At 36.2% G+C, this 23,981-nt stretch overlaps 1 protein-coding gene across 1 annotated transcript in view; it reads right to left on the bottom strand.

The window, feature by feature from the left end:
* The window catches only part of LOC123526144 (exonuclease 1-like), a 68,942-nt gene that overhangs the window by 1,856 nt on the left and 43,105 nt on the right, over nucleotides 1-23,981 (bottom strand). The window contains exons 11-13 of the mRNA XM_045305165.2: nucleotides 22,034-23,018; nucleotides 15,907-15,937; nucleotides 7,021-7,153 (exon numbers count right to left, since the gene is read on the bottom strand). Of these exons, the coding sequence (XP_045161100.2) occupies nucleotides 7,021-7,153; nucleotides 15,907-15,937; nucleotides 22,034-23,018 (1,149 nt within the window). The remainder of the gene's footprint in view (nucleotides 1-7,020; nucleotides 7,154-15,906; nucleotides 15,938-22,033; nucleotides 23,019-23,981) is intronic.

Raw genomic sequence — 23,981 nt, 5'->3', positions numbered from 1 at the left:
TAATATGAGCTACATGTTTCAAATGTCAAACTGACCATTTTTAGACATTTTTTGGAAGATTTTCCGATGTACAATCAAGTAACCCCTGGGGCGGGCCAATTTTACCCAGGGGGTCATGATTTGAACAAAGTTTGTAGAAGTCTACTAGGCAAAGTAACATATCAAATATCTAAGATTTAGGCCTTCTGGTTTATTTTTAGCAAATTTATGAAGATTTCCCTTTGTACAATCAAGTAACTCCTGGGTCCTGGGGCGGGGGCAATTTGACCCGGGGGGGGGGGGGGGGGCGGTCAAGATTTGAACAAATTTTGTAGAGGTCCACTAGGCAATGCTAAATGTGAAATATCTAAGCTCTAGGCCTTCTGGTTCATTTTTAGAAAATTTTTGAAGATTTTCTATGTAAAATCAAGTGACCCCTCGGGCGGTCTATTTTGACCCCAGAGGTCATGATTTGAACAAATTTTGTAGATGTCCACTAGGCAATGCTACCTGTGAAATATCTAAGCTCTAGGCCTTCTAGTTTACTTTTAGAAAATTTTGAAGATTTTTCTATGTACAACCAAGTAACCCCATGGGGCGGGGTCAATTTTGACCCCGGGGATCATGATTTGAACAAATATTGTAGAAGTCTACTAGGCAATGCTACATGTCAAATATCTTAAGATCTAGGCCTTCTGGTTTATTTTTAAGAATTTTTTTGAAGATTTTTCTATGTAAAATCAAGTGACCCATGGGGCAGGGTCAATTTTGATCCCGGGGATCATGATTTGAACAAATTTTGTAGAGGTCCACTAGGCAATGCTACATGTCAAATATCTAAGCTCTAGGCCTTCTGGTTTATTTTTAGAACATTTTTGAAGATTTTCCTATGTAAAATCAAGTGACCCCTGGGGCGGGGTCAATTTCGACCCAGGGGTCACGATTTGAACAATTTTAGTAGAGGTCCACTAGGCAATGCTACATGTCAAATATCTAAGCTCTAGGGCTTCTGGTTTTTGAGAAGAAGATTTTTGAAGATTTTCCTATGTAAACACGAGAGACCTGGGGCGGGGTCCATTTTGACCCCGGGGTCATGATTTGAACAAATTTGGTAGAGATCCACTAGGCAATGCTTCACACCAAATATCTAAGCTCTAGGGCTTCTAGTTTTTGAGAAGAAGATTTTTTAAGTTTTTCCTTTCGGTTGCCATGGCAACCAGAGTTCTGCATGGAATTCAATTCTTTGAACAATTTTTGTAGAGCTTCACCCAAGGAACATTCCTGTGAAGTTTGGATGAAACTGGCCTAGCGGTTTATGAGGAATTGTCGTTTAAAGTAAAAGATTACGGACGGACAACTGACGAAGGACGATTGACGATGGACGACGGAAGCCGGACGGTGAGTGATCAGAATAGCTCACCCTGTGCCTTTGGCTCTGGTGAGCTAAAAAAAAGAAAGTAGGTCGGGGCGGGGCATCTTTTCACCCCAAGGGCATAATTCGTACAATCTTGTTAGAAATGAACTAGGAAATGATAACACATAATTTATATATATGTCTATGTAAAACTTGGGACACCCTGGGTGGGGCCTCTTTTCAACTAAGGGGCATAATTTGAATAATCTTGGTAGAGGACCACTAGGCAATGCAACATAGCAAATATCAAAAGCCTAGGCCTTCCAGTTTCAGACAAGAAGATTTTTAAAGTTTTTTCTATATAAGTATATGTAAAACTATGGACCCCCAGGGAAGGGCCTCTTTTCACCCCAGGGTAATAATTTGAACAATCTTGGTAGAGGACCATAAGGCAATGCTACATACAAAACATCAAAGGTTTAGGTCTTGTGGTTTCAGACAAGAAGATTTTCAAAGTCATTTCATATACAAGTCTATATAAACCATGTAACCCTGGCCTGATAATTTGGACTAACTTGGTAGAGGACCATTAGATGATGCCACATACCAAATATCAAAGCCCTAGCTACTGTGGTTTTGGACAAGAATATTTTTAAAGTTTTTCCTTTTGGTTGCCAAGGCAACCAGAGTTCTGCATGGATTTCAATTCTTTAGGCGATTTTGATAGGGGGCATCCAAGGATCATTTCTGTGAAGTTTAGTGTAAATCTGCCCTGTGGTTTTGAAGAAGATTTTTGAAATTTACAAATAGCCATATAGGGGAAATAAGCCCTGCCACCTGGCGTCCATGTTTTTTACTGAAACAGAATGGTGTAAGCAATTTTGGTAGAGGGTCACCTAGAGATCATTTCTACAAAATATTTTTGAAATCCGGCTAACAGTTTCTGACAAGAAGATTTTCAAAGCTTTTCCTTTTGGTTGCCATGGCAACCAGAATTCTGCATGGAATTGAATTCTTCGGGCAATTTTAAAAGGGGGCCACCAAAGGATCATTCCTGTGAAGTTTGGTGTAAATCTGCCCAGTGGTTCTGAAGAAGAATATTTTTTTACAAATTGTTGACACATGACGCACGACGGACATCGAATGGTTACAAAAGCTCACCTTGAGTCTTTGGCCCAGGTGAGCTAACAACCTATTACTGAGATATGGATTACCTGTCTCCCAGTCTATTATGACAAAAAGAGAGACTGTAAATATTTAAATTACTGCAAATCTGAAATTAAAAACAGATTTAAGGGAAAAGCAATGTTGTTCTAATTTTTAGTCTGTCATGTCTAATTAAGTCATTTAAGGTATTGAAACAAGAGGGTCATGATGACCCTGAATCGCTCACCTGAGTAATATGAGCTACATGTTTCAAATGTCAAACTGATGAATTTTAGAAAGTTTTTGGAAGATTTTCCGATGTACAATCAAGTAACCCCTGGGGCGGGGCCAATTTTTCCCACAAAGTTTGTAGAAGTCTACCAGGCAATGTTACATATCAAATATCTAAGATCTAGGCCTTCTGGTTTATTTTTAGCAAATTTATGAAGATTTCCCTATGTACAATCAAGTAACCCCTGGGGGTCATTTTGACTATGGGGATTCAAGATTTGAACAAATTTTTTAGAGGTCCACTAGGCCATGCTACATGTCAAACATCTAAGCTCTAGGCCTTCTGGTTTATTTTTAGAAAATTTTGAAGCCATCATTTTTCCATGTACAATCAATGGGGCGGGGTCAATTTGAACCCGGGGGTCATGATTTGAATAAATTTTGTAGAAGTCTACTAGGCAATGCTATATGTCAAATATCTAAGATCTAGGCCTTCTGGTTTATTTTTAGAAAATTTTTGAAGATTTTCCTATGTAAAATCAAGTGACCCCTGGGGCGGGGTCAATTTTGATCCCGGGGGTCATGATCTGAACAAATTTTGTAGAGGTTCATTAGGCAATGCTACAGGTTAAACATCTAAGCTCTTGGCCTTCTGGTTTATTTTTAGAAAATTTTTAAGATTTTCCTATGTAAAATCAAGTGATCCCTGGGGCGGGGGTCAAGATTTGAACAAATTTTGTAGAGGTCCACTAGGCAATGCTACATGTAATATATATCTAAGCTCTAGGCCTTCTGGTTTATTTTTTAATTTTTTTTTAAAGATTTTCCTATAGAAATATATGTAAAATCAAGTGACCCCTGGTGCAGTGCCAATTTTGACCCCTGGGTCATGATTTAAACAATTTTTGTAGAGGTCCACTAGGCAATGCTACATGTCAAATATCTAGGCTCTAGGGCTTCTGGTTTTTGAGAAGAAGATTTTTAAAGATTTTCCTATGTAAAATCATATGACCCCTCGGGCAGGGTCAATTTTGACCCCTGGGTCATGATTTGAATAAATTTGGTAGAGGTCCACTAGGCAATGCTTCACACCAAATATCTAAGCTCTAGGGCTTCTGGTTTTTGAGAGGAAGATTTTTAAAGTTTTTCCTTTTGGTTGCCATGGCAACTAGAGTTCTGCATGGAATTCAATTCTTTGAATAATTTTTGTAGAGCTTCACCCAAGGAACATTCCTGTGATGTTTGGATGAAATTGGCCTAGCGGTTTATGAGGAATTGTCGTTTAAAGTAAAAGTTTATGGACAACGGACGGTGAGTAATCACAATAGCTCACCCTGAGCCTTTGGCTCATGTGAGCTAATAAAAAAAGAAGATAAAGTTATGAATATTGCAATATTTGATCAAAGTTTCAGCCACTTTGTTTCCATGACAACACAACACAAAAGTGCTGATTAATGTGTTAAGATCTGGACTGTATGTTGTTAATGATGAAAATCATTTTTCCATTTTTTCGAAATAGAACAGAAAAAATTATCACGTTTTACATCTTAATCTCGTGAAACAACAGAAAATTATCTTTAATTATTACAGTGTAATTGACTTAATATGTAATTCAGCAGTCAGTACATGATGTCATGAACTCTTAACTGGCTGCTTTCTTGGTTAGAATAACTGCGGTAAAAATATTCACAGAAAATATTACTTCCTTTATGGTCATTTGCATATCAAACTTGTTCATCTGAAAAAGGTTGAAGCAAATCAGGCTAATAGTATAGGAGGAGTTGGAAACACAAGATTTTTCTCTTTATTCCATATAGCAAAACTATCAAAGGGCCATAACTGTGGTGAAAATAGTCATAGAAAGAATTCCTTCCAACATGGTCATTTGCACATCTAGCTTGTTCATCTGTGAAGGTTTGACGGCAATCAGGCTAATAGTGTGGGAGGAGCATGACACGCAAAATTTCGGGACATACGGACAGCAGCAACACTATATGCCATCCATATAAATGTGTGGGGGCATGAAAAATTACTCTGCTTGTATATTCCTAAATACCCTAGTTTGAGGTGAACACTACCACATTTTGCAATTTTGAACAATTCAAGTGCCATAACTCTGGATATACTTGACTGAACTGACTGGTAATCAAAGTTTCTTAGATTTAACTGAAGATACACATTCTCAAGTTTAATTCCAAAGCAAAATTACCTAATTATTGAGTAGACATTAATTCTGCTTGCAAATGGGTGAAACATACATCCTATGTCTTTAAAACATGCATATTAAAATCCGATGAAAATTTTTATACAGAGAAAGTTGAATTAAATATCCTTAATACTACAGTGTGCTGTTACTAGCTCATAAAAATCTCACATAACTTCAAACAGCCATCAAAATTATGAGGTTTTGTTCCCTTTAGTTAAAATATAAAATATCTGAGAATAACTTTCAACTGGATTAAAAACAAGAGCTGTCCGTAAGACAGCCAAGCTCGACTATTCGAAATATTGTCCCAGAAGCAGGAAAATATTACCCAAAAAGGTTAAATATCAAAAGAGTTGTAAGTTCAAAAGGGGGCATAATTTGACCAAAATGCATATCAGTTATGGGACTTGCTGCTATCAACTAGTTTTATAACCCCGAAGGCACATGTGAAGCTTCAATTCAATTACTGCATTAGTTTTGGAGATAGAAACTCGCATGTAAAACTTTAACCAGAATTTTCTAAGTCCAAAAGGGGGCATAATTTGCCCAAAATACATGCCAGAGTTATGGGACTTGACCCAGTGAGGTTGGTAATTGATCTAGAAAAAGAAAAAATAAGTTTCAAATCTATATGCCTTTTAGTAATTGCTGTATGTACATGCACGCAAAACTTTAACCAGGATTTTCTAAGTCCAAAAAGGGGAATAATTTGCTCAAAATACATGTAAGAGTTATGGGACTTCATCCAGTGAGGTAAGTAATTGATCTAGAAAAAGAAAAAATAAGTTTCAAATCTATATGCCTTTTAGTAATAACTATATGTACTTGCACGCAAAACTTTAACCAGAATTTGCTAAGTTCAAAAGGGGGCATAATTTGGCAAAAATGAAAGTCAGAGTTATGGGACTTGATGCTATCAACTAGTTTTATAACCCCGAAGACACATGTGAAGTTTCAAATCAATATCTGCATTAATTTTGGAGATAGTAACTTGCATATAAAACTTTAACCAAAATTTTCTAAGTCTAAAAGGGGGCATAATTTGCTCAAAATACATGTCAGAGTTATGGGACTTGACCTAGTGAGGTTGGTAATTGATCTAGAAAAAGAAAAAATAAGTTTCAAATCTATATGCCTTTTAGAAATAGCTGTATGTACTTGCACGCAAAACTTTAACCAGAATTTTCTAAGTCCAAAAGGGGGCATAATTTGGCCAAAATGAAGGTCAGAGTTATGGGACTTGCTGCTATCAACTAGTTTTATAACCCCAAAGACACATGTGAAGTTTCAAATCAATGTCTGCATTAGTTTTGGAGATAGTAACTTTTACATGCAAGTTACTAAGTCCAAAAGGGGGCATAATTTGCTCAAAATACATGTCAGAGTTATGGGACTTGACCCAGAGAGGTTGGTAATTGACCTAGAAAAAGAAAAAATAAGTTTCACAGCTATATGCCTTTAATTGATGGCTGTATGTACTTGCATGCAAAAACTTAACCAAGGTGTGACGCCGACGCCGACGCCAGGGTGAGTAGAATAGCTAGACTATTCTTCGAATAGTCGAGCTAATAAAAAGGCTTGAATTTTTATCATTTTGCTGTGTGACTCCAATAAAGATTATGCAATCATTCACAGATGTTATCAAACCCATAAAGCAATTTGATGTGGTCGTGGAAAACTAAAATTGAGATACCAAATGAAATTATGAAAACTTTACCAATTGACAAAACTTTTAGTCACTCTTGCCTGAGGAAGAGACAAAATAATAGCTTTAATTCAAAGTTTCCCAAATTATAGCAAATTGGCAAAACACTGAAATAGGATTTTGTGAATTTTCTTCCACCAAAAAATTAATGATTTTATTAGGAAAGGAAATTGCCATTTTAAATCCAAAAATGGTTCTTTGTGTAATGGTTTATATTGTGTTCTTGATCCTGAACCCACTGACACCATATATATATATCATCTAATAACAGTTTTAACAGAAAATGAGCTATAGGTCTTGCAGATCTGAAACCACTGAGAGGAAGAACTCAAAGACCACCAAATACAAAGTTATATATCCTCATATTGGAAATGAGGATTATGTCAAGAATAAAGTTACCTTTTCTTGTGTGAAAACTTGGCAAACATATCTTTCAGATTCTGCTGCTTGCCACTTGTATCCTGACTGGATGATGAAGACTTCTTTGACCGCCTGGACAAACCAGAAACTTTGCAACCAGGTTTTGCCTTCCCTGAAGGAAGAAGTTTCAATTAGACAGAAACTGTAGGAGTTCCATACACAAAATTCTAACACAGTTGTAATATTTCGAAGTCCAAAAGAAGGACCATACCTCCTGAAAACAATAACTGTCTAACGTCAGATTTAAGCCAGAGTTATAAAACTTGCCATACAAGGTCGTCTGGTGATTCCAAGGATGTGTGGAGAACCTGAAAACACTTGATCATGTAGTTCCTGCTTACATGCAAACCTTTCACAGACTTTCTATGTTATGAGGGATTTTTTATGTAAACAAGAGCCATGTCAGACATGGCTAATCCCCCCACCGGGCAGCTGTATTTGCGAATGGAATGTTAATTTTGTGGTTGTTTAGTAATCATTGTAAGTCTTTTGTTTTTTAAAGTCCACAAAAAAACTCCTTACTAGGTAGAGATACCTTATATATAATAAAATTAATAAAATACACCTAAAACTGGAGAGTAACATCTATGCTGTACCACAGAAAAGTGGTCTTGTTTTTTCCCTAGGGTCAATTATAAAAATGTTACAATATAAGTTATTTATAGTAACAACTAAGGGAAGTTAATCTTTTAAAAAAAAAAAAAAAAAAAAAAAAATTGCAAGTCCACACAAAAATCTTTATCAGGAAGAGACTGGTCAAAATACACCTCAAAATTGGATTTAGCATGTTTGTTGTACTACAGAAAAGTGGTCTCGATTTTTCCCTACGACTAGTAATGAAAAAGTTACAATAAAAGCCTTTAAAGTAACAACAAAGGGAAGTAATTCTAAAGAAGGGAACTGCGCATGACACTTCGTCTCATGATGGTGTATAATTGTGCCAAGTTACATCAAAATCCCTCTATGCATGAAGAAGAAATGCTTCAGACAAAGTCATTCTTGTATCTGACCTTTGGCTTCTAAGTGTGACCTTGACCTTAGGCCTAGTGACCTGGATCTTGCGCATGACACTCCGTCTCGTGGTGGTGAACATTTGTGCCAAGTTATATCAAAATCCCTCAATGCATGAAGAAGAAATGCTCCGGACAAGGTTTTAATTCTTGTATCCTTTGACCTCTAAGTGTGACCTTGACCTTAGACCTAGGGACCTGGTTCCTGCGTATGACACTCCGCCTTGTGGTGGTAAACATTTGTGCCAAGATATATCAAAATCCCTCCATGCATGAAGAAGATATGCTCCGGACAAATTTTTTTAAGAAAATATGATAAAGGGGAATAACTCAAAAAATAGGCAAGGTAGAGTTATTGTTCTTGCACACTGCACTTCCTCCCAATGTGTTCTATCAGTGTATGAAGTTTGAAGAAAATCCCTCCAGTACTTTTGGGGTTATGCTCCGGACAAAATGTTTTAAGAAAATATGATAAAGGGGAATAACTCAAAAAATAGGCAAGGTAGAGTTATTGTTCTTGCACACTGCACTTCCTCCCAATGTGTTCTATCAGTGTATGAAGTTTGAAGAAAATCCCTCCAGTACTTTTGGAGTTATGCTCCGGACAAAATTTTTTAAGAAAATAAGATAAAGGGGAATAACTCAAAAAATAGGCAAGGTAGAGTTATTGTTCTTGCACACTGCACTTCCTCCCAATGTGTTCTATCAGTGTATGAAGTTTGAAGAAAATCCCTCATGTACTTTTGGAGTTATGGTCCGGACAAAGATCGTTGCGGACGCACGGACGGACGGACGGACGCACGGACGGAGAGCATTTCTAATATCCCCTTCACCTTTGGTGGGGGGATAATAAAGGCTTGATCTATGTTACTTGCCCTGTGCCATCTTCTCATGATGCCAAAGACCTGTGTTAAGTTTGAAAGCATTTGGCCTAGCAGTTTTTGAAAGACCTGCTTACATGCATATCTTTAGCCAGAAGTTCGAAGGTTAAAAGGGACATAACTTTGACCAAAATAAAAGATAGATTTGCCCTGTGAGGTCAACTCCTCAAGCAAATGAATGCATTTGGCCTAGTAATTTTAGAGAAACATACTTACAGGCATAACTGTTTTTTGACATGTACCTAAAGTCAAAGGAAGGGAGACAACAAAAGCTCTATTTGAAAAAATTTACAAAGCTGAGCTAAAATGTAGCATCTAGTGTTAACAAGGGTTATTTAACCTTAGGAGCTAGTCTTTGACTTCTTGTAACCCAGTTTTGAACATTACCTGATTCCACAGACAAATATTTTGACAGTGTTCAGGTAGAAAATATGGCCCTATGAGGTTAATAAGGGTTTTTTTTCTATGATTTGACATAGTGGCCTAGTTTCTGACACTAGATAACCCAGTTTCTACTTTGTCCAAGATTTTCTTACAACACTTTGACCAAGTTTCATTAAGATTGGATCAAAACTCCCCGTCCAGGCACTGGAAATTTCTGAGATGCTCCTGAGTGTCTCCCTGGACCCATCTAACTAAGAGGCCTGTACGGGTTCTTCCCAGGAAAGACGGCTTCGTGTGTATCAGTGCTAAACACCGTTAAAGAACCAGACTGTCTATTTGCAAAGAGCTAGGCTAAGTTAGCCGGACAGGCCTGTATCTAAAAAGGATTTCTCTCTATCTGTTCTGGGGGCTTTATCTCACTCTGTCCCTCTGGTGAGATCGCTCTGTATCTGTACTAGTAGAGGATGAATTTCGCGCCCTGTGTGGCTGCGTTTGCGCTATGTAAAGCGCCTTTGAAAGTGTTTATCATAAAAAGGGCGCTATATAAATCTGGTATAATAATAATAATAATAATAATAATAATAACTGTGACCTCCAGATTTTTAACACTTAAAATGCTGATGATACACGAAAACGTACAGGGTGATCACAATAGCTCACCTTGAGCTCTTTGGACTCAGAGGAGCTTAAACAAGAGCTGTTACAGGAGACAGCGCGCTCAACTATTTTGAAGCTGGATAGTGAAACTGGGCACATCTGAGAAGGCTGCAGCTGTCACTGGAGTGTTTAATGACTCCAATGTGGATGAAGATATTGCAAAATAGCTTGAGTCTGTTTCAAAAGTATTAAGTGATTAGAAAGATAAAGCGTATCAAAACATTAAATAAGTATAATTTTAAGCAAAAAGTAGGCATAATTCATGAAATATTGGTGCAAGAGTGATGCACCTTGTGTCATATGATGTGGGTGATGATGTGGAACAACTATTTTAAGTCTGAATCAATTAAATCCATTTAGTAGTAACTGAGATATAGTGAAAATGCAACAAAATTAACCTTAAATTCTAAGTATCAAAGGCCTGAAGGGCCCCGAGTCGGCTAATGATTGATGTACTGACCGTATAGTCTACCAGTTTCAGTTTGTTTTTAGTTTTTTTCCCCAACTAAAGAGAGATTTTGTTACAATAAATGAAATGAACATTCGGTTGATGCCTAGTAAAATTTTGATTGACATTATACAAGTATTTAAACCCTTTGGCAATATATTTCTCTAAAATTGAAGAGTGGTTCGCAGAAATAAAAATGTTGCTTTAAATTGCAGTCAGATTTTGAAATGGGCATTGCGGCAGGTGGTAAAAGGGCAAATGTATCAAACTGTAAAGTGGCAATATGGGGGAAGGGTGTGGGAGGATACCCCCTCCTGCAAGTAGGGTTTGGAGTATCACCACAAGAAATTTTTGAATATGTAGACCCTTGATACAGCCTTTGGTGCGATTTTAACTGAAAATCTTACGTTTCAATTTCTAAATATTACCTAGATTCTTTCTAGTATTACAATATCCAAAGTATGACTGTCACTTCATCTTTTTACTTTCAGATCATGGCTCAGGACTAGAATATGAGTCTGATATAGATTATATGTAGGTGTTATAAAAATAAATTCTAGAATCATTTCTGTTACAATAATATCTATCATGTCTGTTACTTGAATGTTAAAATTTCATAGCACAGCTCGATATTTACCCAAAATATTATATCCGGATACGATTACATTTTTTTCCAGTTTCAACAATATGTTTTACAAACTGTGATGATACGAAGACATTTAGCAGCAATTGGCAGTATCTGACATTGAAGTTTATGGTTAAATTACCTCTTATTTAAATCTTTTCATAAAAAAGGTGTTTCGTTTCGTCAAACAGCCAAACATAGACGATCTACTTTCGATTTCAAAAACTAAAAATACAATTTAATGTTTCGCCGATTTGTTTATTTCTCGAAAAATAAGAAATAAAATCATTTTTAATATCAGTAGTAATAAAACAAACCAGTAAGAGCTTCTTCTTCCAATAATTTATCCGTTTACTAACTGCAAAATTCAACCCACGCAAAGTCGTAAAGGCGTTGTTATAAACAGGTCACGCATGTTCGCCGACAAGTGTCCAGAATGTAGTTAGGATTCATCCGTGAAGTCTCGCCGAATAATTAACGTACTGCACATATCTTATTCGGGTCATTTAAAATGAAGCTGTCATAATTTAATTTCATCGATGTGGTAAACTCTTTGATAAGAGACATTCTAATGCTTTGAGAGGTACCCACTCAATAAAACACTAGCAGTATGTTCTGGAACTATATTTTGTCTTTCGCTGGATGTTACGCAAGCTTGGTAAGCCTGCGCAATTCATAAAATGCACAGCGCAATAAATTTGTTATTTGCGCAATGATTTTAAAGATTATTTTTTTGAAACGGACAGGGTAACAAATGGATAATTTGGCTAATAAGTTAATATGCAGTTTTTATTTGAATTTGTGAACATCATATTTGCTATTTTGTGACAAAAGGGAATAAAATTCGTCACCATAATCATATGCGCAAATGTATTACCAAATCCCGCAGAATCGTTATGCACGTTTATGCTTAATGAGCTACCACGGAAGAAAATACGTGGCTTTATTCGAGTATTGCACAATTAAAAGTCATAAATATGACAGATTACATCGTATATTGGTCTTAGCAAATAGGATTGACATCAAAGGCCTGAATGGCCTGAGTCGGCTAATGATTGATGTACTGACAGTATAGTCTACCAGTTTCAGTTTGTTTTTAGTTTTTTTCTTAAAATTTCATAACACAGCTCGATATTTACCCAAAATATTATATCCGGATACGATTACACTTTTCTCTAGTTTGAACAATATATTTTACAAATTGTGATGATACGAAGACATTTAGCAGCAATTGGCAGTATCTGACATTGAAGTTTACGGTTAAATTACCTCTTATTTAAATCTTTTCATAAAAAAGTTGTTTCTTTTCGCCAAACATAGACGATCTACTTTCGATTTCAAAAACTACAAGAAAATACAATTTAATGTTTCGCCGATTTGTTTATTTCTCGAAAAATAAGAATTAAAATCATTTTTAATATCTGTAGTAACTAAACAAACCAGTAAGAGCTTCTTCTTCCGATAATTTATCCGTTTACTGACTGCAAAATTCATGTGTGTGTGTAGAAACCCACGCAAAGTTTATAGAAATACGATGCGTGTATACGTTCAATGTGGGAGAATTAAGGCTGATCGGGATCGACTATGTTACCTAACGAATCCAGACGATTCAGATTTTGTTTTTAAAGAAGCATTGTGTGCATTTCTGTAATTTTATATACGTTTAGAAATTATTAGACATGCGTATTTGCATTATTTCTATACGTAATTTACGCTAATACGCATCTTATCTGGAGCCCTGTGGAACTATTTTTTGTCTTTCGCTGGATGTTACGCAAGCTTTGTAAGCCTGCGCAATTCATAAAATGCACATTTATGCTTAATGAGTTACATTCGAGTATTGCACAATTACAAGTCATAAATATGACAGATTACATCGTATATTGGTCATAGCAAAGGGAATTCACGCAACTTAACTTCATTCTTGCAGTGAACTGTTTGAAGTTTGAGAAATCTAATGGAACTACATCGCTTCACTGTGTTATTTGGTCCATTTAGACTTAGAGAATCGCTGGATAGCAAGGACTCGTCAAAACGATTACATCGTTTAGCCGACTCAATAAATGAACTTCATTCGATCAATGATCTCTTTGAAATTAGAGACAATCTAATGGAACTACATCACTTCGCTGTGTTGTGAGGCCATTTAAGAATGAGAAATCGGGCGATAGCAAGGACTCGTCAAACGCTTGAAAGCGTTTAGCCGACTCAAAAAGGGGGCATAATTCATGAAAAAATGGTGCAAGAGTTATGGACCTTGTGCCATATGATGTGAGTGATGATGTCAAACAATGGTTTTAAGTTTGAATCAAATCCATTTAGCAATAACGGAGATAGAGTGCAAGTGCACCAAAACTTTAACCTGAAATTCTAAGTAAAAAAGGGCACAATTCAGGAAAAATTTGCACCAGAGTTATGAATCTTGTGTCATATGATGTGGGTGATGATGTCAAACAATTGTTTTAAGTTTGAATCAAATCCATTTAGTAATAACGGAGATAGAGTGAAAGTGCACCAAAACTTTAACCTGAAATTCTAAGTAAAAAGGGGGCATAATTCATTAAAAATTGCACCAGAGTTATGAACCTTGTGCCATATGATGTGGGTGATGATGTGGAACAACTATTCTAAGTTTGAATCAAATCCAATTAGTTATAACTGAGATAGAGTGAAAGTGCACCAAAACTTTAACCTGAAATTTGAAGTAAAAAGGAGGCATAATTCATGAAATATTGGTGCCAGAGTTAAGGACCTTGTGTCATATGATGTTGGTGATGATGTGGAACAATTATTTTAAATCTGAATCAAATCCATTAGTAACAAGAGCCATGTCAGACATGGCTAATCCCCCCACCGGGCATATCATAATTGAAGGATGTGGTCCGCATCAGGGGTTTTAAGATGTGGAAGAAAGAATAAGTCAGTAGTGAGGTGGGTTACTGCTAAATTTTATTAATTTTCATGAAGAGTATAACTATGATGTTTTTCTATATGGCTACTGTAAAAAGAAGGAATGGAAAGCTAACAGGGAACAAGAGTGCCAGAATGTCACAATATATGCCCGTCAAAGCAAATTTCTTTACTCTAGCAGCTGTATTTGCAAATGGAATGTTAATTTTGTGGTTGTTTAGTAATCATTGTAAGTCTTTTGTTTTTTAAAGTCCACAAAAAAACTCCTTACTAGGTAGAGATACCTTATATATAATAAAATTAATAAAATACACCTAAAACTGGAGAGTAACATCTATGATGTACCACAGAAAAGTGGTCTTGTTTTTTCCCTAGGGTCAATTATAAAAATGTTACAATATAAGTTATTTATAGTAACAACTAAGGGAAGTTAATCTTTAAAAAAAAAAAAAAAAAAAAAAAAAAAAATTGCAAGTCCACAAAAAAATCTTTATCAGGAAGAGACTGGTCAAAATACACCTCAAAATTGGATTTAGCATGTTTGTTGTACTACAGAAAAGTGGTCTCGATTTTTCCCTACGACTAGTAATGAAAAAGTTACAATAAAAGCTATTTAAAGTAACAACAAAAGGAAGTAATTCTAAAGAAGGGAACTGCGCATGACACTTCATCTCATGATGGTGTATAATTGTGCCAAGTTACATCAAAATCCCTCCATGCATGAAGAAGAAATGCTTCGGACAAAGTCATTCTTGTATCTGACCTTTGGCCTCTAAGTGTGACCTTGACCTTAGGCCTAGTGACCTGGATCTTGCGCATGACACTCCGTCTCGTGGTGGTAAACATTTGTGCCAAGTTATATCAAAATCCCTCAATGCATGAAGAAGAAATGCTCCGGACAAGGTTTTTATTCTTGTATCCTTTGACCTCTAAGTGTGACCTTGACCTTAGACCTAGGGACCTAGTTCTTGCGTATGACACTCCGCATCGTGGTGGTAAACATTTGTGCCAAGATATATCAAAATCCCTCCATGCATGAAGAAGATATGCTCCGGACAAATTTCTTTAAGAAAATATGATAAAGGGGAATAACTCAAAAAATAGGCAAGGTAGAGTTATTGTTCTTGCACACTGCACTTCCTCCCAATGTGTTCTATAAGTGTATGAAGTTTGAAGAAAATCCCTCCAGTACTTTTGGGGTTATGCTCCGGACAAAATGTTTTAAGAAAATATGATAAAGGGGAATAACTCAAAAAATAGGCAAGGTAGAGTTATTGTTCTTGCACACTGCACTTCCTCCCAATGTGTTCTATCAGTGTATGAAGTTTGAAGAAAATCCCTCCAGTACTTTTGGAGTTATGCTCCGGACAAATTTTTTTAAGAAAATAAGATAAAGGGGAATAACTCAAAAAATAGGCAAGGTAGAGTTATTGTTCTTGCACACTGCACTTCCTCCCAATGTGTTCTATCAGTGTATGAAGTTTGAAGAAAATCCCTCAAGTACTTTTGGAGTTATGCTCCGGACAAATATCGTTGCGGACGCACGGACGGACGGACGGACGCACGGACGGAGAGCATTTCTAATATCCCCTTCACCTTTGGTGGGGGGATAAATAACTGAGATGGAGTGAAAGTGCACCAAAGCCTTAACCTGAAATTCTAAGTAAACAGGGGGGATAATTCATGAAATACTGGTGTGAGAGTTATGGCCCTTATGCCATATACATCATGTGTGTGATGATGAGGAATAACTTTTTGAAATTTGAAACAAATCCATCAAGTAATTACAGAGATAATGAGAAAAAAGAGAAAGTGTAAAAAAACTTTAACCAAGGTGGGGACGCGCAAGGACGACAACGCCGTGGTGATTAGGATAGCTCTCCATATACTTCGTATTGTCAAGCTAAAAACTTTAACAGTGACAAGGAAAAGATGAAATAATTGACTTGCCTTTGTTCAGTTTGGATGAAATGCCGACAGCCTGCAAAAACAGAAATCAGCATTATTATTTAAATAACTGTTTGTAATCACACAGGCACAAAAAAATTTCAATTTTCTTAACTTTAAAGTGTTATTTAAGCGCTGTTTGTTTCATTGGGTTACAAGTCACTAATAATTTATTAAAGACACAATGCTGGTTATATGACAACTTTCCAAGTTTTCATGGTGAAAGAAAAGAACCAAGGAATCCATGTGGGCAGTATTGCAGAAACAGATAGGTGCCTGGATAGCACCACCAATATTCCACAAACCAGCTGGATGGCTTCCACAAATGATATAAGGGGCAGTTTTAAGTGATTCGAAGTTAACGACGACTTAACATACTTAGATAAGGCACCCCCTTTTGAACAAGAGCTGTCGGAGGACAGCAATGCTTGACTATTCAACAGCCTTGTCAATTTAATGAATATAGAAACTCGAAAAAGGGGCATAATTTTGTAAAATTGCAAAACAGGGTTAAGAAGCCTGTAAAATGCATATCAGCTCATGACAATGGACAAGTGGGTGAAGTTTCAATCCTTTTCTGTTAGTAGGTACTGAGATATTAGCTTACATACAAAAACTTAACCAAAAACAGCTAAGTCAAAAACAGGGGCATAATTTTGTAAAAATGCAAAGTAGAGCTATGGAACCTGTGCACTGCATGTCAGATCATCACAGTGAACAAGTGCATTAAATTTCAATTATCCATTTCCATTAGTGGCTACTGAAATACCAGCTTACATATAAAACCTTAACAAAAAATTTCTATGTTGAAAAAGGGGCATAACTTTGTAAAAAAGTAAAACAGAGTTATGGAACCTGTGCAATGTATGTCAGTTTATCACAGTAAATAAGTGTGTGAAGTTGCAATCCATTCCCACAAGAGGTTACTGAGATACCAGCTTACATAAAAAAACTTAACCAAATCGACGCATGGGTGAGTCCAATAGCTCTACCTATTCTTTGAATAGTCGAGCTAAAAATTGTAAGTATTGTTTTACCTTCTAGTAAGTGATAGTACTGTTAAAATTACTTCAACATTTAAGGGTTTAACACATAAAACAATAGTCTACTAATGGGATTAACCCTTCCCATGCTAAATTTTTACAAGCAAATTTGATAAATTGGTATCCCTCACCGAAAGGGTTTGTGGTGAGGAACAGCAAAACTGTATATCCAGCAAAAAGTTATGGATGTTAATAAGAGGCAAATAATTTCATTAGTCAAAATCAATTTAACAGAAAATGATTGCTATTTTTGGGTGGGTGTGTTGGGGGGTGGGGGGGGGGGGGCAGGGGGGGTGTCTGGGTGAGGGTACAAAACATCATATGTTGATTATAAATATTGATGGAAAATTAAAAAAAAAAAAAAAATGGCGGGGGGGGGGGGGGGGCAGGGTTATGCATGCTTGGGGGGATGGGCATGACTGGGTGGTGACCAGGTGTGGGTACACAACTTCACATGTTTATAATAAATGTTCATGGAAAAGAATGAAAGTTTAATGAAATTCTACCAATTGTTGGTTTGTTATGTACAAATCTGTAGATTTTTAAACAATTAAAGGGCAATAACTCTAAGGAAAATTGACCAATAAAAAAAAAAATGACAGGCATCATCGAAGTATGTTGGTTCATATTTATTTCAAGTTTCATGAAATTCTACCAGCTTGTTACTGAGAAATTGCTGCAGACATGGATTTTTCATTAAATCAAGGGCAATAACTCTAAGGGAAATTGACCAATCAAAAAAAAAAAACTTGACGGGCATCATTGCAGTATGTTGGTGCATGTTTATTTCAAGTTTTATGAAATTCTACATGATAGTTACTGAGAAATGGCTGCGGACAGACATTTTTGGGTATTTTTCATTAAATCAAGGGCAATAACTCTAAGGAAAATAGACCAATCAAATAAAAAACTTGACGGGCATCATCGCAGTATGTTGGTTCATGTTTATTTCAAGTTTCATGAAATTCTACCAGCTAGTTACTGAGATATGGCTGTGGACGGACGCACGCACGGATGCACGGACGTGACGGACGGACAATGCCATTTTAATACCCCCCTCCCGATTTCATCGGCGGGGGATAATAATGAACTTGTCCATATTTCAATTTGGATAGTACCATTAACTGTTAAAAGGGGTGCTTATCAAAAAGATACTGACTGAATGGCGAACAGTGCAGATCTTGATCAGACTGCATGGATGTGCAGGCTGATAATGATCTACACTGGTCACAAAGGCAGAATCAATCGTGTCCAGCATGATACGGGTTAAGTATTTCTAGGCATAAAAGATTTTATCAACACAATCTGTTAGTGATATCTACAATGTATATAACTAGACAAACAACACTGTTTCCCTAACAAATAAATATATCAGAATTCTTTTAATAACCTATTAAGGCCAGAGTTTTTTTTATCTTTCGTTTTACGGGAGATTTTTGAAAAATGAGCAGGGGGAGGAGGGAATAAAAATAAAAATAAAAAGCTTGAAAGTGAGCATCTCGGAAAAAAATAAAAATAAAATAGAATTTTCTAAGATTTTTTTTATTTTGATGAACTTTCGTTTCAAGTTTTGTTTACTTGTGTTTGTGTCCAGTATTTGATATTGTGATGTATTGTTATGTTTTAAGACTATAAAAGCCATTTATACAGGATGAACATTGAATAAAATTTTCATGCATGCTTGTGAATAAACTGCTTCAGGCACTGTAACTCACACAGGCAAGTCTTTAAAATTCAGAAAGCTTGTTTTACTTAATTTAAGTGGAAGACAAAAATTATTTTATCTGTTACAACAGCCACAGTAAATTTCAGTGACAGCAAGTAGAGACTAAACACGTCTGATATAAAGTGGCTTCGTAGTGTAGTAGTTTTGGTGGTTTGGTTTGCTTGCATCTTCTGCTGTGTAACCTCTGCTTTTTATACATAATATTTACTTATTGTATCTTTCACCAATATCATCTTTAACGAGCTAACTTTACAGTTTATGCCAGCTCATAATATACTGGATTTTATCAGCAAAATAAAGTATTTAATAACTTTGAATAACAGTCACAGTGCAGAGGGCAAGATTTTTTTTTTTTCAGTGATGAAAAACGAAAGATAATCTAGCAAAAAGTAATCTAAAAATTTACCTCATTTAACTCTGTAATTTGCACCTTTTTATAATACGCTTAGATCAAGTACTGAAGTTGCTTCTGTAATTTGCACCTTTTTATACTAGTCTACACTAAGTTCAAGTACTGAAGTTGCATCACTTTTTATCAAAATATTGTCTCCAATAAAAAGTATTCTTTATTATTCTTTATACACTTATGAATTCTATTGAAGTTACAAAAGAAATGGACCATTTGTCTGAGATTTTGCCAACACTACCAGCTGCTTTATGCCAGACAGTCCCAAGCCTGTGTAAAGTGTGAGGGGGTCACCATTGAAATAAAAATGTAAAAAAAATCTGCTGTTACAAACATTTATTTGTTCTGCAAACAACTAATGTTTTGAATAAAATTTAATGTCAAAGCACCTTTGATATTGTATTGCCTTTCTATGGCAAACTTGTAAGTTGAATCTATTGAAAACAAAATGTGAGTAAGACAATCTTTAGACAATTTAATACTTTTAATACTGTCACTTTTATGAAAGGAGTATTATGTACAATAGTATTATTTCCCGAAAAATATATATTTTGAAGTGTCTAAAAATATTTGGACATAATCATCGTCCATCCACCCATGTAGAAAGAGAGAAACAAGAGCTGTCTCCATAGGATGACAGTTGCCCCCGATAGCACTTTGAATGAATAGTTATGGCCGATGTTAAGAGTTTAGGACCTTTGACCTACGGAACTGGGTCTTGCGCACGACATGTCGTCTTACTGTGTCACACATTCATGCTTAGTTATTTTAAAATCCATGCATGAATGACAATGATATGGACCAGACACGCCCATCAATGCACTATCATGAAAAATGACCTTTAATGTCTAAGTGTGACCTTGACCTTTCAGCTACGGACCTGGGTCTTGCGTGCGACATGTTTTCTTACTGTGGTACACATTCATGCCAAGTTATTTGAAAATCCATCCATCGATGACAAAGATATGGACTGGACACGCCCATCAATGCACTATCCTTTAACGTCTAAGTGTGACCTTGACCTTTCAGCTACGGACCTTGGTCTTGCGCGCAACACATCGTCTTACTGTGGTACACATTCATGCCAAGTTATTTGAAAATCCATCCATCGATGACAAAGATATGGTTCGGACACGCCCATCAATGCACTATCCTTTAACGTCTAAGTGTGACCTTGACCTTTGAGCTACGGACCTGGGTCTTGCGCGCGACACGTCGTCTTACTGTGGTACACATTCATGCCAAGTTATTTGAAAATCCATCCATCGATGACAAAGATATGGACCGGACACGCCCATCAATGCACTATCCTTTAATGTCTAAGTGTGAACTTGACCTTTGAGCTACGGACCTGGGTCTTGCGCGCGACACGTCGTCTTACTGTGGTAAACATTCATATCAAGTTATTTGAAAATCCATCCATCGATGACAAAGATATGGACCGGACACGAAAATTGCGGACAGACTGACAGACCGACAGACGGACAGACAAAAACTATATGCCTCCCTTCGGGGGCATAAAAAAACGTTAAAGATTATCGGTAATTATTCAGCGATAAACTAAGTAATGTTGACCTTGTTTTCATGATCAATTTACACCCCCTCTAAGAGCTAAAAGAAGTGTGTCAGTATCTTGACAACTGAAGCGGAGATCAAAGCGGTATTTTTGCTCGAGATTGTCATGGCATTACGTCATGTTTTCGCGCCATGTGACATATCACTGTATGATCGTACCGCATCGGTTCTTAAAATTGCTGAGAAATAGAAATCAATAAAAAATTTCTTCTTTAATTTGTTATCAAAAGCGAATGTGCTATATCCCGTATAAAAGGTAAATGTCTCAAACGATAGTTACTATAGTGGATATCCTACCTCTGTGACCTATTTGCCCTCAAGGAATTTACATTATTGTTTGACAAGAAAAACTTTTAAATTGTTGGTCAAAAAATACATGTACAAAGATTCATTTAAAACTTATTAAAAACCGCAGTGACATCACATTGCTTTATTTTAAAATCGCATTTCTACTTACGTTCACGAGGTCACGTAACCTATTCTGCCGCCCTAGCCAAAAATCGTCTTACTCCATGTATTGTAATCGCAGCCGCTTTTTCATTATTTAAGATTTTTTTATTCTGTTTTTTGTACTTTCTAGTCAAAAGTCTGAATTTTAAGCCCATAGTATTCATCATTTATTTACTTTTAGAAAGAAATAAGTAACTAAGATCGCGCTGTTTGAATTTTTACAAATGAATATATGAACATTCGACCGTTTTTATAGAATTTTGCCTACATTTTTGTCGACATCTTATTAAAATCATTATAGAATTCAAAAAGTATTATTTCTCAAGGTGTGTTGAAAACTTGAAGCGAAAATATTAAAAAATGAATGCACTACGCACCGTTTTTGTGTACGTGTCGATGTACATTAGATGTTACGATAGGTCACACGTGCTTGTGGAATGGAAAATTACCGGCATGACGTTTTGATATCTTTACGATTCGCGGGTAAATTCCAGTCAATCCAGGTAGCGACTGAACCATCTCAAAGTTTGTTGACGTTTTGTAGATGTAAATTCTGAATTTTGGTAAAGTAAGGACGTAAAAAAAACACTCGCCCGATCGGTCGAGTACACAGCGAGGTCCACTCGTCCTACTCAGACTTAACTCGCCAATGCGAGCAGGTGAGTGGAATTTTACACCCTGCTAATGCCGATAGATGTACGGCAAAACACGATATTTTGCACGCGTTAAACTCCCTTCCTGTGAAATTACGTCCAGGTGAAAATACACTAATTTTATTTTCTTTGGGGCTGTAAACAACCGACCGGCGGAAAAAATAAAATAAAACTCGGGAAAATGAATTTTAATTTTATTCCACTTTTGCAATATTTAGGACCGGCGCTCCCGTAAAACGAAAAATAAAAAACTCTGGCCTAATAAAAAAAAAAATACCTCTGGAATAGGAGTGGGAAGTTGAAACTCTGAAAACGTTTCATCATCAGAGTCAATCAAGACAACAGAATGTTTTCCTGTGTTATTTCTCCCATCTTCACGCCTCTCATCACATTGCTGGCCATAAATACCTGTAGAATTTTCATTTCTTTCATTCATTTCAGCATTATTTTTTACCTCATCAGCAGAAATCTGAGAATCTGTGTAATTACTTGGTTTAAAATAGATGCTCAGCCCTGATTTACTGTTGTTTTTATCATCATTTATGGAGCTGGTGTCAGTTACAATGGAGGCGTCATTTTGCTGGCTGTCTGCCCTAGAATGAGATAGCTCACATTCAGTTTCTCCCAGGTAAAAATCACTGAGACAATCTGAATCAATACTGTAAGGGTAGCTACTCAGAGGTGCAGAATTGTCACTTCCAGTTGCCATGGATTCATCATCAAGGGAAGTAATGTTTTCAATTTCAACAGATTCAGTATCCTTAGAGTTACCTGCCTTGTCAGTCTTTTTCAGAAATGTTTCCAAATTACTTTCAGATACAACTTTCTTGAATGGCTTTTTCACATCTCTGGAAGTTTTATTTGACAATGAGATATTGTCTGAGCTACTGGCTCTATTAAATTTAAATTTGGACCAATTAAATGCTGAGCCTCCCTGTGGAGAAAACTTTGGTGATCTGTTTGTTACTGCTTTGGAGAACTTAAAATGTTGCCTAGGAACTTCTGTGATAGATACAGAACTGTCATCATGTACTTCCGATTTTTTTCTTCTGAAATCTTCTTTGACAGCATTTACAATTTTTATGTCTGTTTTTGAAGGACTATTTGATGTCGCGGGAGAATAAACATTTGCTGTATTGGAATGAACAGGCTTGTACTGTGACAATAAATAGTTCTCTTCCCTATCTCTTGCTGGTGAACTGGTCTGACTCTCACTCTTCTCATTTCTCTCATCGTCTGCCTTAACATTACTTGCAAAAAATCTACAAATAAATGGACACTTTTCACAAAACGTATCGTATGCTAATACAGCATCTTCTAAATAAAAGGTCAACATACTAACAAAGAATATAATTCATAGCTTTATATCAAATAATTCATGAAGACATTATGAAGTTTGATTATGTCTGGAAATCTATAATAGGTAAATGCTTTCAAATGCTAATAACTGTATTTCATATATTTGATTTTATTTTCAAATTGGTAAGGAAATATAAATAAAAACAGAACAAAATATCATATTAAAGGGAGGTAACTAATAAAAAGAAAAAGTTAATTCTACTATTGGTCAATGCAGAGCTGCACTACATAATTATCAACCTAATGTTTTTATAACCATAGTAAGTAATGCTGCATTTACCTATATAGACCATTAAGTAATAATTTGTGTCTGGGTTTTCATTCTACATGTCTCAATTGTTAATAGCTTTTTATATCAATACCAATCATACCTAACATAATTTCATTTTTAAATTAGTGGGAAAACTGATACAAAAACATAATTATGTATTGTACTTTATCATATAAAAGAAAGGTAATTTCATGTACAAACAAAACAAGAAATATCTTTAAACAAGAGGGCCCTGAAGGCCCTGTATCGCTCACCTGAAGAAAGTAGGTCAGTAGGTCACATTCATGGTCACTGGAGTCAGTTTTAAGATCGGTGTGCAAAACTGTACATTCATGAAGATACAGTCATAAATGTGGCCTCTAGAGTGTTAACAAGCTTTCCCTTTGATTTGACTTGGTGACCTAGATTTTGACCCCAGATGACCCAATATCAAACTTGTCCAAGATTTTATTGAGAGTAACATTCTGACCAAGTTTCAATAAGATTGGGCCAAAATTGTGCCCTTTAAAGTGTTAACAATCAAATTGTTGACGACGACGGACGAGGGACGGACACAGGGCGATCACAAAAGCTCACCTTTGAGCACTTTGTGCTC

The sequence above is a fragment of the Mercenaria mercenaria genome, chromosome 1 (genome assembly GCF_021730395.1).
Source record: "Mercenaria mercenaria strain notata chromosome 1, MADL_Memer_1, whole genome shotgun sequence".
Classification (NCBI taxonomy): Eukaryota; Metazoa; Mollusca; class Bivalvia; order Venerida; family Veneridae; genus Mercenaria; species Mercenaria mercenaria.
This window is presented reverse-complemented; position numbering and strand designations above follow the sequence as displayed.